Here is a 19,782-nt window from a genome sequence, read left to right as displayed (position 1 = left end):
GAGTGGCACCAACCACTCCGGCGTCAGGACTTCCCAAAGGTGCGGAGAATTCCGCACCTTTAGGGGCTAGGCCCGCGCCGAAGTGGTTTCTGCCATGCCGACTGGCGCCAAAACCGGTCCCAACGGCCTTTGACGCCCGCCGGCCGGCGTCGGGCTGGCCGAAAGGCCTTTGACGTCACCACCAGCGCATGGTGGAGGCCGTGGTGGCGGCAGAAGGAAAGAGTGCCCCCACTGCACTGGCCCGCCAGCCGATCGGTGGGCCCCGATCGCGGGCCAGGCCCCGTGGGGGCAGCCCCCGGGGTCCGATCGCTCCGCGCCCCCCCCCAGGACCCCGGGGGCCCAATCCCGCCGGCACCAGAGGTGCTCCAATTCCTGCTGGCGGGAGAGGCCCGTCAGCGGCGGAACTTCGGCCCATCGCGGGCCGGAGAATCGCCGTGGGGGGCACGCCGATCGGCGGGCCGTGATTCCAGCTCCCGCCAATTCCCTGATAGCGGAGAATTCCGGCCACGGCGTGGGCGGGATTTATGCCGGCCCTGGGCGATTTCCCGACCCTGCGGGGGGCTCGGAGAATTCCGCCCCTGATTTCTATGCATTACATCCTTCTTCAAATAAGGTTACCAATATTGTACACAATGCTCCAGATGTGGTCACAGAGCCATAGAGGTTTAAAGCATGAAAACAGGCCCTTCGGCCCAACCTGTCCATGCCGCCCAGTTTTTACCACTAAGCTAATCCCAATTGCCCTCATTTGACCCATAACCCTCTATACCCAGCTTTCCCATGTAACTGTTACACTTGGTCTCCGCGCCGGGCACCAAACTGTTTGCAATGCAACCAGCCCGCTGTTGTTGGCGAAATCGGGATCCCGCTGTAACATTGCGAGAAACCAATAATCACCACTTCAGCCCTATTTTCACACAATTAACGGGAGCCATGCATATCTAATCCTCCCGTGATTGAGCGGTTTCCCCAGCAAGTGGTCACGCTGGCGCTGATTAGTACTGCTTTTTAAAAACGTGAACCTGGCGGAGGGGTTTCTGCGGGGAGACGCGCAGGTGTGTAGCTATCTTCGCTCACAGTCAATAAGTCCGGGAGCACTGAACTTGCCGCCTCTGTGCTCGGATGGGGGGGAAGGGGCATGCTCGGCTAGGAGGGCTGGCACAGGAGCGGGAGGGTTGGAGCTGGGGGAATCCGCTAGGGCGGGGGTGAGGGGGGCAACCATGCACAACTCTGCCATGCCAACCTCTGCATCGTATGTACCCGTTCTGGGGGCACCCTTGTCCCTGTCCGACTGCCCCACCCACCACCCATAGCCCCCGTGCGTCTGAAGGCTATTGCTGAATTGGTTATCATCTTAAGCGAGCGCCTCACACATCCCAATCGGATTATGATGCCTGGACACTGTGCCTGAACACTGCGGGAGGTAATACCACATTAGCAGCAGCCGAGATCCGAACACGCAGGAGATGTTGGGGTTATGTTAGGTATCCTCCAATCTGTAGGAACTGTTCCCGAGTCTACACGATCTTGGAGGATGATCACCAATGCATCCACTATTTCTAGGGACACTACTTTAAGCACTCTGGGATGTAGGTCATCAGGCCCTGACGATTTGTCGGCCTTCAGTCCCATCACTTTCCCCAACATCACTTCCTTACTAACACCTATTTCCTTCCCGCTAACTAAATACTTTGTTCCCCAACTTTTCTGGTATGTTATTTGTGTCCTCTTTTATGAAGGCAGAATCAAAGTATGTATTTACTTGGGGCGCGGTCTAATGGCTGCGTTGGGCACACTGCGGATCCGTGCGAGCCGGTTAGATTGCGGGAGAAGCCGAAATCAGGATCCATGCCTGCCACTGATTGGTTCCCGATTGAAACGGCCCGTTCCCGGTGGCGGGTTCGGGATCCCGCCTAGATGTGGTGAGGTTCCAATGAACACCAATTGAGGACAATCTCGATATCAATAACTGGATGGAGGCCCTATCAAACGGCTTCCCGAGATCTAACTTACTCCCCAATGGGAGGTCACGCAGGCGCCCTTTAGCACATCCATCGAAAAATGGGAAGCAGATGGAATGGCTGCTGAAGATATTGTAGGAGGTGAGTCGCCACCTTCAAAATCGGGCATGCAATCTCAGGGTTCTGGCACTGCTGCCCCACTGCTGGGCGTGGAGGCAGGGGAGGGGTTAGGGGTGCCCCCCGGGAATGCGGGTCTGGCCAGACCTTGAATACACATAAAAGCTGTCCAGAACACTCCCAGGGCAGAGCCATGTGGTGGTAATATGGTGCAGGGAACTTTAACTTCCCCTGACTGTGAACAGCCTCTGCCGCACAGCTGAAGATTATTGTTCACAGCTCCTGGAGGTAATTCTGTGTGTGCAGACGAGTGTTATTACCTTGCATCCCAATCAGACTGTGAGGCCTGGACACTCTGAACCCTGGAGGTGTCAACACCACAGAAGCAGCAGCCACCAATCAAACACCACAGCACTGGGGATATCCCGTGGGTAGAGGGTGAGTGTGTGTGAATCTGGGAAGGAACCCGAGACCAGTCCAAATTATGTTCCTGGCAGGGGTTTGGTGCCGGGGTCTGGTGTCCCTGCTGCTGCCGGGGGTACGTGTGCAGGGCGGGGTTCCCCAGCACAACCGGCTCGTTGGTTGGCACCCTGAGAGAAGGCGGGGAAGGTAATCATGGGGGAGGCTTGGGACATTCAAGGGTCCCGGGGTGGAAGCCATGACTGATTGTCAGTCTCTCACCCTCTATAACTCCTTACAGATTCCACATTATGGATGGTTTGTCGACTCCACAACATTTGCCCTCGTGTTGCTGGTGGCAGCCCAGGCGGCCAGACGGCGGAGAAGGCGGCGGCAGCAGCAGCATCAATGCAGGCTCGAGGCAGCAGCCCATCAGGTCAGGGAGGGACCCAGAGGGGGAAGCCAGTGGTGGCCCAAGGTATACAGGCATCGTTGGTCGTTTGAGGAGATGTCGGTCAGTATGTGCCGCAGGATTTGATTTTTTTGATTTTGATTTGATTTATTTATTGTCATGTGTACCGAGGCACAGTGAAAAGTATTGTTCTGCTTATAGTCCAGGAAGATCGCTCCATACATGAAAATATAGAACATTCTATAAATAATGGTGATAAAAGATGGAGGAAGAGGATCTGTAGGGGAGAGTCACCATGCTCCGGCACCACCTTGGGAAAAAAAAATGTAAAACATTTTTAAAATCCATTCTTTGATCTTAGTCTTGCATCACCGCCTTTGGCTGTTCCGTTCTCATTTCTCCTCCTCCACTCGCTGCTGTTTGAAATCTTCAGGGGTTTTCTCCCTGTTCCTGGCTCTTCCAGTCCTGGCCTGCTGCTGCTAGGTGAAACTGGGTCGCTTGCATGGTGAGTGAAGATGTTACAGGGTTCTCACTGCCCCTGACTATTGTGTCCCACTTCCTTCCATCATGTCCAGGCCTCATTGTGCCCACCATACCCATGCCCAGCTGGACTGTCTCCCCGCCAGCACCAACACCAGCAGCCTCGCCAACATGGGCCTGCTGCTGCCCCATCCCCAGACTTTAGTATGCCCCGCCAGCTGACTATATAAACTTCGAGCTGGACCAATCCCATCAAGAAGCCTGGGTAGCAGGATTCTCCATCATCGCAGGGGATGCCCCAGGCCAAGGAGATAATTAATGGCATGCATGTCACCTTGCGCACATCAGGCCAACAGGGAGTGCCCTTCATTAACAGGAAGGGGTTCCACTCCCTGAATGTCTAACTCAAGTGCAACCACCATCTCCGGATCATGCACGTGTGTTCATGCTTCCCCGGGAGTGTGCACGCCAGCTACATCCTGGGAAACCTGGAGACCCAGGCGTCTTCGAGGATCACCCGGGGATGGTAGGTTGGCTCTTGGGGGATAAGGGGTACTAGCTGAGGTCCCGGCTAATTATGCCAGTAGGAGGCCAGAGGCCAATGCAGAGACCCGGTGTAACAAGACCCATGATGCCACCTGTGTTGGCATTTAGCTGTGGATCGGACTGCTAAAAGTGCGGTTCCGATTTCTGGTCCACACTGGTGGGCACGGCAATGCACCTCCCCCAGTGGGTCATCCGCTTTGCGGTGGTGTGGTGATATAACCACTGTAGATATGTGTACTTGCAGTAGGGGGATGTATGGCTGTACCTGTAGTACAGGTTCCTCCGGTAAGCCCCTGCCAGCTAGCTCCGCCCACAGGGAGCTTGTGTATAAATATGCGTGTGAGTCACTGAGATCCTATTCTACAGCTGCCGCCGGAGGAATAGCATCACACAGCAATAAAGCCTCGATTGTACATGTCTCGCGTCTTTATGTGCAATTGTTAGCGCCACAATTTATTGCTGTGTGACTTTCCTTACACCATCGACATCAGGATCAAGCCTGACCGTCTGCAGCTGGATCCGCAGTCGCCTCACGCCAGGAAAGACTTCGTTCACTGGCTTGCAGTCTTCGAAGCCTACATCTCTTCAGCGGACCGTCCCCCGACGGAGGCTCAAAAAAGACAACTCCTGTACTCAAGACTTAGCTCCAGTGTCTTTCTGCTAATTCGAGATGCGCCCGACTACGCCAGAGCTATGGAACTGCTCAAGGAGAACTATACACAGTCGACGAACACCATGTTTGCGAGACATCTACTCTCTACTCGCATCCAGCAACCGGGTGAGTCGACTGAGGACTTCTGGGGGGCCCTTATACCTTTGGTACGAGACTGCGACTGCCGGGCCCTAACAGCCACAGAACACTCTGATTTACTCATGCGCGATGCCTTTGTTACAGGCATTTCATCGGACCCCATCCGGCAACGACTGCTGGAAGGGGCCGCGCTCGACCTCGCGGCCACAAAGACTCTGGCGCTTTCAATGACGGTCATCTCCCGTTGTGAGCGATCTTACTCTGCTAGCCACTCGGCCCACCCGTCCTACCCCTCGTGGACCCCACAAACGGCCCCCCAGGCCCATCCGTCCTACCCCTTGTGGACCCTGCAACTGACCCCCCAGCAGCCGCCCCCACGCACTACGCCTGCGCTGCTTGCCGCACCGTGCTCCCTGGGGGTCCCCGCTGTTACTTCTGCGGTCAGCAGAAGCACCCCCGCCAACGCTACCCGGCCCGCACCGTGACCTGCAAAGCTTGTGGCAAGAAAGGCCACTTTGCAGCGGTGTGTCAGTCCCGGACGGTTGCCGCTATCGCGCCCCCGTTTCCCCCCTCGTCTCAGCCGATCGCACAATGGGCCCTGCCGTCCGCTTCCCCCGACCCCACGTGCGATCAGTGGGCACTGCCATCTTTCGCCGCCCTGCCACGTACGCTCCATGGGCGCCGCCATCTACTTCCCCCACCGCCATGTGCGTTCCATGGGCACCGCCATCTTGTCCCAACCCCACAACGTGCGCTCCATGGGCGCTGCCATCTTGTCCGCCGCCATCTTCTCCCATACAGGTACTCCAGATGCCGCCATTTTGTCCTCCTGAGATGGGGACACGGTTCGCTACCGCTACTCGTCGGACTCATCAGACTCGACTGCCGATCGCCCGCTACTCGCCTCCATTACGCTCGACCAGTCGCGTCCTCGCAACCTGGCACCCTCTTCCACAACGGTGCTGGTCAACGGCCACGTGACCTCCTGCCTCATCGACTCCGGGAGCACCGAGAGCTTCGTCCACTTGGACACGGTAAGGCGCTATTCCCTTGCGGTCCATCCCACCAACCGGCAGATCTCTCTCGCCTCCGGTTCCCACTCTATCACGATCCGGGGTTTCTGCCTGGTTAAACTTACTGTACAGGGCGTGGAATTCGACCGTTTCCGTCTATACATTCTCCCCAACCTCTGCGCGTCACTCTTACTAGGCCTGGATTTCCAATGCAATCTCTAGAGCCTCACCCTCAAATTCGGCAGACCCCTACCTCCCCTCACTGTTTGCGGCCTCGCGACCCTCAAGTTCGAGCCTCCCTCCCTCTTTGCCAATCTGACCGCAGATTGCAAGCCCGTCGCCACCAGGAGCAGACGGTACAGCACCCAGGACAAGGCCTTCATCAGGTCCGAAGTCCAGCGGCTGCTTCGGGAGGGTATCATCGAGGCCAGCAACAGTCATTGGAGAGCCCAGGTGGTAGTGGTTAAGACCGGGGAGAAGCACAAGATGGTCGTGGACTACAGCCAGACCATGAACCGGTACACGCAGCTCGACGCATACCCTCTCCCCTGCATATCTGATATGGTCAATCAGATTGCACAGTACCGGCTCTTCTCTACTATTGACCTGAAATCCGCCTACCACCAGCTCCCCATCCGTAAATCGGACCGTCCCTACACTGCCTTTGAGGCAGACGGTCGTCTGTACCAATTTCTTAGGGTTCCCTTCGGCGCCACAAATGGAGTCTCGGTATTTCAACGAGAAATGGACAGTAGGCCACCTTCCCGTACCTCGACAATGTCACCATCTGCGGCCATGACCAGCAGGACCATGACACCAACCTTTCTAAATTCCTCAACACCGCATCTCTCCTTAATCTCACGTACAACAAGGAGAAGTGCATATTCCGCACAGACCGCTTAGCCATCCTCGGCTACCTAGTCCAAAACGGACTACTGGGGCCCGACCCCGACCGCATGCGCCCCCTCGTGGAGCTTCCACTCCCCCAATGCCCCAAGGCCCTCAAACGCTGCCTGGGGTTCTTTTCTTATTACACCCAGTGGGTCCCACAATACGTGGACAAGGCCCGCCCACTTATCCAGTCCACACATTTTCCCCTCACGGCCAAGGCATAACAGGCCTTCGCCTGCATTCGATCTGACATAGCCAAGGCCGGGATGCACGCAGTAGGTGAGACACTGCCTTTTCAAGTAGAAAACGACGCTTCAGATGTCGCCCTTGCCGCCACGCTGAATCAGGCAGGCAGACCGTGGCATTCTTTTCACGCACCCTCCACGCCTCTGAAATTTGACATTCCTCTGTTGAAAAGGAGGCCCAGGCAATCGTTGAAGCGGTGCGGCACTGGAGGCATTACCTGGCCGACAAGAGATTCACTCTCCTCACTGACCAACGGTCAGTAGCCTTCATGTTCAACAAAACGCAGCGGGGCAAGATCAAGAATGACAAAATCTTGCGGTGGAGAATCAAGCTCTCCACCTTTAACTACGAGATCTTGTATCGCCCTGGCAAGCTCAACGAGCCCCCAGATGCCCTCTCCCGAGGTACATGTGCCAGCGCACAGGTGAACCAGCTCCGTGCCTTGTACGAGAGCCGTTGCCATCCGGGGGTCACTCGCTTGTACCATCTAATCAAAGCCCGCAACCTGCCCTACTCCGTCGAGGAAGTACGGACAGTCACCAGAGACTGCCAGGTCTGTGCCGAGTGCCAGCCGCACTTCTACCGGCCAGATCGCGCGTGCCTGGTGAAAGCGTCCCGCCCCTTTGAACACCTCAGCGTGGATTTCAAAGGGCCCCTCCCCTCCACCGACCGCAACACCTACATCCTTAGTGTGGTCGATGAATTTTCTAGGTTTCCCTTCGCCATCCCATGCCCGGATATGATGTCTGCCAACGTCATCAAGGCCCTGGATTCCATTTTCGCTCTGTTCGGTTTCCCCGACTACATGCACAGTGACAGGGGATCCTCGTTCATGAGTGATGAGCTGCGTCAGTTTCTGCTCAGCAGGGCTATCGCCTCCAGCAGGACGACCAGCTACAACCCCCGGGGAAACGGGCAGGTAGAGAGGGAGAACGTGACGGTATGGAGGACTGTCCAGCTGGCCCTACGGTCCAGGAACCTCCTCGCTGGCAGCAGGTCCTCCCTGACGCGCTCCATTCCATTCGATCACTACTGTGCACCGCAACTAACAGTACACTCCATGAACGTGTTTTTGCCTTCCCACGGATTGGTGGGCCCCGATCACGGGCCAGGCCACCGTGGGGCCCCCCGGGGCCAGATCCCCCCGCACACCCCTGAGGACTCCACAGGCCGACCGCAGAGCCAGGTCCCCCGGTATGGATCTGCTTTGATTTACGCCGGCGGGACCGTCCGAAAACGGGCAGCCATTCAGCCCATCGCGGAGCGGAGAATCGCCGTGGGGGCCGCTGCCAACGGCCCCCGACCAGGAATTCCCGCCCCCACCATAAAACTGGCGCCGGAGAATCCGGTAGCCGGCGTCGGGGTGGGATTCACGCCGCCCCCCGGCGATTCTCCGGCCCGGTGGGGTCGGAGAATCCGGCCCCTTGTTCACGATTCTCTTAAGATTAACGTGCAGGTTCAGTTGGCAGTTAGGAAGGCAAAAGCAATGTTAGCATTCACGTTGAGAGGGCAAGAATACAAGACCAGGGATGTACTTCTTGAGGTTGTATAAGGCTCTGGTCAGACCCCATTTGGAGTACTATGAGCAGATTTGGGCCCCTTATCTAAGGAAGGAGGTGCTGGCCTTGGAAAGGGTCCAGAGGAGGTTCACAAGAATGATCCCTGGAATAAAGAGCTTGTCGTATGGGGAACGGTTGAGGACTCTGTGTCTGTACTCGTTGAAGTTCAGAAGTATGAGGGGGCATCTTATTGAAACTTACAGGACACTCCGAGGCCTGGATAGAGTGGATGCAGAGAGGATGTTTCCACTTGTCGGAAAAACTAGAACCAGAGGACACAATCTCAGACTAAAGAGATGATCCTTTAAAACAGAGATGAAGACTTCCAGGGGCGTGGCCATGCAGGGCAGCCGCAACGAAAAGAGCTCCCGCCGGTGGCCACGATTCTCGGCAATTTCAGGGAAATCCCCGAGTTTTAACGCACCACCCGACTATCGTCGGCATTTGGGGGTGTTGCAAGCAGCCAGCGGGGCCGGTTTAAAAACCGTCGAAGAACCCCGCACGGGTGTCAGCCGGCGGGGGCTGAGGCGCTGGGTTCAGCGCAGCGGTGAGGCCAGAGCAGCGTGGGCGGAACTACGAGGAGGCCGAGGCTGCAGGCCCAAGGCTAGGGCACAATGTAAGTCGGGTGCTCAACGTCGGATGGCTCCCACCTAGGAGGAAGAAAGAAGGCTGAAGCCTGGTCCCAGGGGAGATCTAGGTGAATGCAGAGGAGAAAGAAAGGAGATTTAAGGAAGTTTGGTGAAGGTTTTTTTCTCTCTCCCCCCCTTAAAAGAAAAAAGAATAATTCAGATTGATGAAGGACAGGAGGGTGGAGGGGGAAAGAGGAGCAGAGAAAGAAAGTAAAAAACAATAAGCTGCTAAAGGATGCGAAAAGCTGTGTCGAAGAAAGGAGGAAACGTTGGTTCGCCACTGAAGGAGAAGATGAATAAAAGTGTTGACAGGATGGCAGAAGTCGAACTGCAAAGCAACTGCACTAGTTACGATGGAGAAGATGACCGAGGTGATGGCGGTGGAGCTGGAAAAAACAGTTTGCGAGGCACATGGTGGCCTTGAGGAAGGAGACGGCGGTCATATTGAAGTCATTGGTGGAGGAGGCAATCGCCCTGGTGGAGGTGGCGGTGGCAAAGGCTTTGGCCGAGGTGAGAGAGCAGGACGAGAAGATGAAGGAAGTTGAGGAGGCCGTGTCACGACACAGCGGCCAGGTCACCTCGATGGGGGACGAGCTGCGGAGGGTTGTGGAGGTTTACAGAGGACTCCGAGCAAAGCTTGAAGACTTGGAAAACCACTCAAGGTGGTACAATTTGAGAATTGTGGGCTTGCCCGAAGGGACAGAGGGCCCAAAGCCAACACAATACTTTGCTAAGAAGTTGGCGGAGCTGATGGGGGAGGGTGAGAACCCCTCCCGGTACGAGCTAGACCGAGCTCATCGGTCATTAAGGCCGAAGCCCAATGTGAACGAGCTGCCAAGGGCAGTAATTACCTGCTTCCACGTGTTTTGCATGAAGGAGAAGTTATTAAGCTGGGCGTAGCAGAAGCGGGAGGTGCTATGGGATGGTTCTGCAGTTCGGATCTACCAGGACTTGACGGTGGAGTTGGCAAAAAGACGAGCAGCGTTTGGGCATGTGAAGGCGACGTTGTACAAGAAGGGGGTGCGATTTGGTATGGTGTACCCAGCAAAGTTAAGGGTAACGTATTACGGCAAATACCTTTATTTTGAGACAGCGGATGCAGCTGAGGAGTTCGTGAGGGCAGAAGGCTTGGGACAGACGTGAAGAGCGGAAGTGGATGAGAGACTATGGACTGTGTTTGAACAGCTGGAAAATGTATAAATCTTATAACTTTCTTTTTACGGATTTGTATTGTAATTTACCTCTCTTTGCATTGTCACAGAGTTCAAGTTAATGGTGGGTTGATTGGCGTTCTGTGTTGCGACGGTTAAATGTTATGTTAGTTAATTGTAGGGGTTGGATTGTTGGGTTTGTTTTGTTTCTTTCTCTGGGACTGGGTGGAAGGGGATGATATGTCTTGGCGGGGGGGAGCCACCCGCACTAACTAGCTATAGTCAGCTCGTGAACGGAGGCGAGGTGAGAGGAGGGCTGCGGACGTTGGAGCCTGGATAGCAGGCTTCAATGGGCCTACGAGGCGAGCGAGAGGGGGGGGAAGGGATGGATGGTGGGGGATGTTGTTTCAGGGGGAAATGTAGGGGGGTTCTCGGGAGGGGGGGGAAGGGTTCGATGTTAACAATGGACAGGGGCGGGTCAGGCTTATGGGGCAGAGCCCGGGGGTATGATGATGGTGGATAAGAAAGGTGGGGAGGGGGTGAGAGACCCCCAGTAAGGATAGTCACATGGAACGCGAGAGGGCTAGGAGATCCAGTCAAGAGGTCAAGGGTACTTGCACATCTTAAAAGTTTGAAAACCGATGTGGCAATGCTGCAGGAGACTCACTTGAGGGTGAAGGACCAGGTGAGACTTAAAAAAGGGCTGGGTTGGCCAAGTGTTTCACTCTGGATTTGATGGAAGGGCTCGAGGGGTAGCGGTGTTGGTCCGCAAAAGGGTACGCTTCCAGATGGAGAAGGCAGATCAGGGGGGTAGATATGTGATTGTGGCAGGGGCGCTGGACGGGAGATTAGTGGCGCTGGTAAGTGTATACGGTCACAACTGGGATGATGTGGGATTCGCGAGGAAGGTGTTTGGGGCCATTCCCGACTTGGACACACACGAGCTGATTGTGGGGGGAGGACTGGAACTTGGTGCAGGAGCCAAGGTTGGACAGATCACGGCCACGCTCGCTGGTCCCATCAGAGGGGGGCGAAGATGCTGGCTGGGCTAATGGTGGAAATGTGAGGGGTGGACCCTTGGAGGTTCCTGCACCCAAGGGAACGGGAGTACTCGTTTTTCTCAGCAGTCCATAAGGTATACTCGCGGATCGACTTTTTTGTGGTGGGAAAGGCTTTGCTGGCTGGAGTCAAGGGGTTGGAATACTCTGCAATTGCAGTGTCAGATCACGCTCCACGTTGGCTGGATATGGTGCTGGAGAAGGGGGTAGCGCAGAGGCCGGGGTGGAAACTGGATGTGGGGCTTTTGGGGAACCAAGTATTCTGTGAGAAAATTGAAACGGTAATTAAGGAATATGTAAGTTTCGGCTATACGTGTGAGGTGTCGAAGGCAGTTGTCTGGGAGGCTCTAAAGGCAGTGGTGAGGGGTGAGGTAATTTCTTTCAAGGCCAGGGTGGACAAAGAGGAGAGGTTGGAGCGGCAGAGGGTAATAGGTGAGATGTTGGAGGTGGGTAGGAGTTATGCAGAGGATGGGGACCCAGCGAAGCTGGAAAAGAGGAAAGAACTACAAGCTGAACCTGGACTAGAGTGAGTATCTTGTGGTGTCTTGGCAGGGGGTGGGGACAGGGGTGGGGGGGGGGCTGCCATTCCATAGGGCTGGGACTCACTTTAGGTATTTGGGGGTCAGGTTGCCCGGGAGTGGGGAAGGCTTCGCAAGTACAACATCACTAGTTTAGTGAGGCGAGTAAAAGCTGATCTGGCAAGGTGGGATGGTCCTCCTCTGTCACTGGCGGGTTGGGTCAGGCGGTTAAAATGAATGTGTTGCCACGATTTCTGTTTGTTTTTCAATGTCTGCCGATTTTCCTGCCAAAGTCTTTTTTCAGGCTGATTGAGGGAAGGATTACCTCGTTCATATGGGAAGGAAGGTGACCAGAGTGAGGAAGGTGCTGCTACAGACGGGAAGGCAGGCAGGGGGTCTGGGTCTTCCGAATTTGATGTACTACTACTGGGCGGCGAATGTGGAGAAAGTGCGGTGCTGGGTCAGAGGGGTTGATTCCCAGTGGGTCAGAATGGAGGAGAGTCTGTGCAGGGGGTCGGGGCTGAAAGCACTAGCAACAGCGCCGCTCCCAATAGCTCCGGGGAAATACTCAGGGAGTCCGGTAATAATAGTTTCATTGAAAATCTGGAGGCAGTTTCGCCAACACTTCGGGTTGGGGGCAGGGTCATGGGAAAATGCTGATTCGGGAGAACCACAGATTTGACCCAGGGAAGTGGGATGGAAGCTTTCGGAAATGGGAAGAGAAGGGGATTAAGACGCTAAAAGATTTGTTTCTTCGGGGTCGATTTGCGGCATTGAGAGAGCTGGAAGTGATGTATGGGCTGGAGCAGGGAGAAGTGTTTAGATATATGCAGGTTCGGGACTTTGCCAGAAAGGAGATACAGAGGTTCCTGGAGGAACCAGCTTCCACGTTGCTGGAGGAGGTGCTGACGGCAAAGGGAATGGAGAAGGGGGCAGTGTTGGCGGTGTACGGAGCTATGTTGGAAAAGGATAAGGCACCACTGGAGGGGATTAAAGCAAAGTGGGAGGAAGAGTTTGGAGAGGTTATAGAGGAGGGGGTCTGGTGTGAGGTGCTCTGAAGAGTGAATGCCTCCACCTCGTGTGCGAGGTTGGGGCTGATACAGCTGAAGGTGGTGTACAGAGCACATCTGACAGGGGCGAGGATGAGCCGATTCTTTGAAGTAGAAGATGTGTGTGAGTGTTGGGGGGGGGGGGGGGGGGGGGGGGGGGGGGGGGGGGGCTGTCCAAAGCTAGGGGAGTACTGGAAGGAGGTGTTTAGGGTAATTTCCACGATGGTGCGTGTGAAACTAGACCCGGGTCCCCGGGAGGCCATATTCGGGGTGTCGGACCAGCCAGGGTTGGAAACGGGTGCGGAGGCAGATATTATAGCCTTCGCGTTGTTGATCGTCGAAGGCGGATCCTGTTGGGATGGAGAGCAGCCTCTCCACCCTGTGCCCTGGCGTGGCGGGGGGGACCTGTTGGAATACTTGATCCTTGAGAAGGTTAAGTTCGAACTGAGGAGAAGCTCGGAGGGGTTCTACAAGTCATGGGTGCTATTTATTATGTACTTTCAAGAACTGGATAACATCAAACATTAGGTGGGGTGGGGGGGGGGGGGGGGGGGGCGCTGTGTTTATTAAAGATGGCTGTGGGTAATCCCTGATTCCTTTTTTGTCATTTGTTTATGCAAACATGCGGGCTGATGTTTGGGGGTAGGTGGGAGGATGGGATTGTTGTTATTGTTATGGGGTTTGACATATTTGTTGTTGATTATTGTTTGTTGTTAGTGGGTGTAAATTCAGGAGAAAATGTGAAAAAGGAGAATAAAAATATTTATAAAAAAATAAATAAAACAGATGAGGAGGAATTTCTTCAGCCAGAGGGTGGTGAATCTGTGGAACTCTTTGCTGCAGAAGGCTGTGGAGGCCAAATCACTGTGTCTTTGATGCACAATCAATTGCACAAAGACGAGAGTTGAATACAACTGAGGCTTTATTACACTAATATGTGTGGCCTCCTACATCAGCTGGCAAAATGGCTGCTGTACGGGGAGCACACATATTTATACTCCGCCTACTGGGCGGAGCCAGCAGGCAGGGACTACCCCCGTACCTGTAGTACAGGGCCTTACCATACATACCCTAATATATACAGCAATGGTTACTACCACAGTCTTTAAGACAGAGATAGATAGGTTCTGATTAATACGGCGCCCGGGGGGTTTCCCAGGCTACTGGAGATGATGGGTGGCCGGGGTTAGTGCACGGTGGCTCCCTGGCCCTCCCCCTGGAACGCGGGCACCTTGACACTGCCACCCTGGCACTGCCAAGGGGACCGGATGGCAATGCCAAGCTGGAAGGAGCACTATCCAGGTGCCAGTGCAAGGGTGCCCGGACTGCACTGCCAATGGTAAGGGCCCGAGAGGGGTTAAGCCAACGAAAGGAGGGTGGAGGAGGTTATGAAGGGTGGGGAGTGCATGGCAGGTATGTAAGCCTCTGGGAGGTTGGGTGAAGATGGTGGGTGAGGGTCCTGGAGAGGGGGCCTCGAGGGGGGTGTAGAGGGGCCTGAAGAGAGGGGATCCCTGGGGCCCCATTGCAAGGTATTCTCACTTAGGGGGATTTGGGGTAGTGCCCATGTATGTGGGGTGACATTTACCATGGGTGGGGGCAGTGGGGGACCCACAAGCTCACTTTGAGACCAGGGAACCCTTTCAAAATTGCAGCCCGATCTCTGGATTCAGCTCCCTGGAGCTGGAAAATAATTCTAAGTGTGGGCTAAACTGGGGTAAAACTCCCCAGGGTCCTAAAAAGTGCTAAGGGCACGATTCTCCAGAAAGATTTCTAAGTATGGTAGCGAACGGAAACTGCCACGAGCTTGCCGGCACTCGGCCCTGTGAGGCTGGCAGCGGTATTCAACGTTAATTGGTCCACTTAACGAGACCCCACAGGCTTCACGCTGATTCGCTGGAACCACGCTCGGCAGCAGCCATCAGCTCAGGAAGCGTGTCCAGGAGGACTGGATTCCAGTGCCACAAATAGGTCAACGACTTACAACGGGCACAGCACGGGCCAGCTGACACCAACCAACGCCCCACCCTCTGAGACCTTTAAGCCCTTTCGCAAGCATCCCCCCCCCCCCAAACTCTACATGCGTCCTCCAACCTTCCTTCATCCCTATTTCCCTTCAACCTCCCCCCCCCCCCCCCCCCCCCCCCCCCTCACTGGCACCACTGCGAACCACCCGTGCGGCTAACAATGCCCTTTCTGTATCTCAGCAGGAGAAGCTCTCCCACAATCGCCGGGAGAGGGCCCAGACTGGCGGAGTAGTGCCAGACATAAGAATCATCACAACCTCAGAGGAACGGACCCTATTCATCCATCACCGCTGTTTTTGCTTACCTTATATTGGAGGCATTGAGGTACTGGGAGCCAATTTAATATTCTTATCCTTGTGTTTAACTAAAGTCTTCATGGCCATAGTTTTTATTATTCTGTAATCTCCTTCAGTCCTAAAACTGCCTCTAAACTCTTCAATCTCTGGCCTTTGTATATCTATCCCCTCACTTCATCCCACCTCTGGCAGTTATGCTCCAAGCCCTGCAATTTTCTTCCTTAACCCCTCGACTTCCTTTAAGTCCTGTCTTAAAACCCATCTGTTCAATCAAGATTTCGGTCGCATCCTTCCTAAAGAGTGATGCCCAGAATATAAATTGCTATCTTGCCCAATCTTCTGAAATTATATTTTGCGTTTAAAGTTTCATTTAATTATAAGGAGGAATGAATACCTTTGAAATGAAATGAAATGAAATGAAAATCGCTTATTGTCACAAATAGGCTTCAAATGAAGTTGCTGTAAAAAGCCCCTCATCGCCACATTCCGGAGCCTGTTCGGGGAGGCTGATACGGGAATTGAACCGCGCTGCTGGCCTGCCTTGGTCTGCTTTCAAAGCCAGCGATTTAGCCCTGTGCTAAACCAGCCCCTTTAACACATTAAGTCAATTTGAGGGTTTGTATTCTTGACATTGCTGCCTAGAAAATCAGGAATTTCACCATGTGTCCATTTTCTGTCAAATTCAACTTTCTATTGTGGGTGAAAAGTAGTCAAATTTTGTTTCTCTACCTTAGTTCGACACGTACTTCTTCAGAACTGCTTCCTTCAATGATGAATATTTTTTTCATATCTTCATGTAACATATTACACGCATAACCAATATTTACAGCTGTCTCTGTAAGAAAAAATATTGTTTTCAATTTCAGAATTTATTTTTATTGCTTTTACACAATAGTCCAGATTACCTGTGTTTTTATATGCATAGTAAAATTTATGGGCTTAAATTTTCCGGCTGCTCTCACCTCAGGATCTTTTGGTCCCGCTAACCGTGATGCTCCCCACCATCCCTGCCCCCATTGCGGGTTCCCCAACAGTTGAGAGCGCAAATAGTAGGAAAACTCATTGACAGTGGCGGGACCAATTATTCTGTCCCCGGTCTAAGGCAGGCCACCTCCTCAACCACAAAACATGCCTCAGAGGAGTGGAAAATCAAACCCACAATTATTGCACCAAGTTAACTTGTCAAAACCTATGTAAAGGGACAATTCTGGACTTAAGGAGGCGGGAATGGGAAGTAGGAAGGCTGGCAAAACAACGGTGGGAGGGGTTGGGAGGAAAACCGGTGGCAGGAACCTCAAGGTGCACAGATGCTGACTGGATGGCCAGATGTATCAATTAAGTGCACACTTCAGGGCCATGTCCAGACCCCTTGACATTTTACCGATGTCAGGAGGGGCTGCCACAAGGAGGGGAGCTGCAGGGGTCTCAGTGCCCATGGGTCTGCCATGCCACCCCTTGGATCTTGTGTTCCCTTTGCAGAGGCATCCCTAGCCCCTGTGTGTCTGACCCGCTGAACACCGATAACTCCCACTGACCGCAGAAGTCTCTGCCGCACGGCTGAAGGCTATTGCTAATGGGAATTGCCAATCAAAGTTAAGTGAGCACTTCACAGCTCCCAAGTGGATTCCCGTGGGTAGGTGTGCCATGTAGCAATTGGGAGTCATTGCCAATTATCCCAAACAAACCATGATGCCTGGACACTGTGCCTGTGCACTGCACGAGGCAACACCACGGATGCAGCAGCCAACATCCAAACACCCAGGGCCAGTCCCGAGCACCGGAGACATTTCAGCGACCAGAGAGTGGGTGTGTGCACTAGGGAGGAGGCCAGTGCCCGGTCCAGGTAACGTTGCGTGCGGGTGTCTGGGGTGAGGATTCTGGAATCTGGAGAGCTGCAGCCGGGGCTGCATAGGCAGGGCATGTCGGATGGCAGGGGTTGTGTGGGGGTTTTGGGGGGGGAGGGAGAAATGGGGGAATGGAGGGTCTGGGTGGAAGACACCACTGGTTGTCAGTCTTGCACTCTCTCCATTTCCTGACAGATATTACATGGAATGGATATCTTGGACCCCATGGAAACTTCCCTTGCGGTGCGACTGGCAGGGAAGGCGGCCAGATGCCGAAGAAGATGGCGGCAGCAGCATCGACAAAGGCTCGAAGTGATGGCCCATGTGCAGGGCTCCGCCGTACACTCTGAGGACCCGGTCTCCATCAGGCTAAGGAGGAACACATAGGAAGAGGCCGGCAAAGGACTAAAGTGTACAGGCGCCGCTTGTCTTTCGAACAGATGATGGACAGCGAATGCTGCAGGAGCCTCCGCCTCAATAAGGGGACGATGTGGCATCGGTGCCATGTCCTTGTGGATACTTGCTCCTGGTGGCCGTCAGAGTCACCACAGCCGTGAACTTCTATGCCTCAGGATCATTCCAGGGCTCGAGTGGGGGCTTAATAATAATAATAATCTTTATTGTCACAAGTAGGCTTACATTAACACTACAATGAAGTTACTCTGAAAAGTTCCGAGTAGCCACATTCCGGCGCCTGTTCGGGTACATGGAGGGAGAAATCCAGAATGTCCAAATTACCGAACAGCGCGTCTTTCAGGACTTGTGAGAGGAAACCGTAGCACCTGGATGAAACCTGCACAGTCACGGGGAGAACATGCAGACTCCACACAGACAGTGACCCAAGCCGGGAATCGAACCTGGGACCCTGGAGCTACGAAGCAACCGTTCTAACCACTGTGCAACTGTGCTGCCCTTGTGCAGATCTCACAAGTTAACGCCCACAAGTGCATCCATGAGGTCATGGATACCCTGTTTGCCCGGGCAGTGAACAACATAAACTTTGACATGGACCAGGTCCAACGGGGTGCCCAGGCAGCAGGATTCTCTGCCATTGCCGGGATGCCGTAGGTCCAGGGGGTAGTGCATGGCACGCATGTCGCCTTGCGCTTACCGGTCCATCTGGGAGTGCCCTACATCAATAGGAAGAGGTTCCACTCCCTGAATGTCCAGCTTGTGTGCGACCACCACATGAAGATCATGCACACTTCCCAGTGACTATCGGACTGCATTATAGCTACATCCTGAGGCAGTCGGACATCCCTGGCCTCTTTGTGGACCACCACAGGATAGCAGGTTGACTCTGGGCGGATAAGGCTGAGGACCTGGCTAATGACTCCAGTACGGAGGCTGGTGACCAATGTGGAGACCCTATAAGGAGCAAGATTCAACTAAATGGAAACAAAGCCCCACAGCGAGCGGCTTAGCCAGGTGTTTCCCGGTGCTCACAGCACTGAGAAACACATGGCTATACAACGACACCCACATCAAATAAGGGGCCTCAGAGGAGAATGCGCGGTCGATGCCACACATAGCCCCGTTTTCTACAACGAGGATCTCTGCTTGCCGGAACTCCTCAGTGTAGCGAGAGATTTAAAAATGGCTGTCCCGATCTCCATAGCCTCTGACGTGATCCAAGGGGCACTGCGATCGGGCCTGGGGTGACTGCTTGGAAGTTGGTAGAGTGCGGGGCTGGGAAACTGGGGACCCTTCCATAGTGTGTTCAGGTTGGGGTTTGCTTCGGGGCCTTGGAGATCGAGACACCATTTAAAAATGGCGTCCCAGTCTCTCGCTATACTGGGGAGTTCCAGCAAGCAGAGCTTCCCAGGGTAGTGCTGCCTTGCCCCTGTGTTCCCCACTGAGGCTCTTTATACAACTTGAGTCGTGTTGTATAGTCATGTGTTTATCGGCACTGCGAGCGCCGGAAAACACGCGGTTTAATGCTCTCGCTATGAGACTTTGTTCCCAATTAGTTGAATTTTTTGGTTGAATTGAGGCCATTGGGTTTCATTGTTTTTTTCTGGATGTAATTCAGTGAGTACTCTGTATAGTTTGGGGAAGGTGAAATCAGTGAAGGTCCTAATCATCAGCAAAGAGCACTTTGTAATGTTTTTAGCAATTTCTTGGTGACATTCAATTTTCAGATTTGGTGACATGTAATTTTTGCTTCAGATACATATTTGGAACATATTTTCACTGGTCCTAGGTAATTTCTAGATTGCAATGACAGAATTCTGGGCAAGAAAACAAGCTTTTGCTCACAATCCACTTCAGATCACAGCTAGGATTTCCAAGTATTAGCAGCTAGATATCCAAGTATTTTTGAAGCAAAGTGAGAGTTTCTGCCTCTATCACTCTTATAGGCGGGGTTCTCCAGTTCCTGACCTCCTTCTGGATGAAAATATTTTTCTTCATCTCTCCTTTAATCCTTCTACTATTTGTTTTCAATCTATTCCCTGTTTTTTTTTATCTCTGCTAAAGTAAATGGTTCATCCCTATTTACAAAGGATATATAGGTTATATAGCACAGAAATTGGCCAGTTGGCATAACCAATCTATGCCACCATTTATGCTTCCCAAAGCCTCCTCCCATCTTTCCTCTTCTAGGGCGCATGGTGGCACAGTGGTTAGCATTCCTGCCTCACAGCGCCGGGACTCAACTGGATACTGGCCTTGGGTGACTGCCTATTTGGTGTTGGCACATTCTTCCTGTATCTGTGTGGGCTCCCTCCATCCAGGTGCTCTGGTTTTCTCCCAGTCAAACGGTGTGCAGGTTAGGTGGAATTGCCATGAACAGTGCGTGGGGTTACGGGATAGGGCGGGGGAGTGGGCCTGGGTAGG

At 53.8% G+C, this 19,782-nt stretch overlaps 1 protein-coding gene across 4 annotated transcripts in view; it reads right to left on the bottom strand.

Annotated features, from left to right (window-relative positions):
• LOC119962771 (phospholipid-transporting ATPase ID-like) overlaps window positions 1–19,782 on the bottom strand; it is a 348,272-nt gene that overhangs the window by 68,133 nt on the left and 260,357 nt on the right. For all 4 annotated transcript variants that reach the window (XM_038790831.1, XM_038790829.1, XM_038790830.1 and 1 more), the window contains one exon: window positions 15,830–15,935. In XM_038790831.1, the coding sequence (XP_038646759.1) occupies window positions 15,830–15,935 (106 nt within the window). The remainder of the gene's footprint in view (window positions 1–15,829; window positions 15,936–19,782) is intronic.

This window comes from Scyliorhinus canicula, chromosome 3 (assembly GCF_902713615.1).
Source record: "Scyliorhinus canicula chromosome 3, sScyCan1.1, whole genome shotgun sequence".
NCBI classification, from domain to species: Eukaryota; Metazoa; Chordata; class Chondrichthyes; order Carcharhiniformes; family Scyliorhinidae; genus Scyliorhinus; species Scyliorhinus canicula.
The sequence above is the reverse complement of the archived record's forward strand: the minus strand, read 5'-3'. Positions and strand labels throughout refer to the sequence as shown.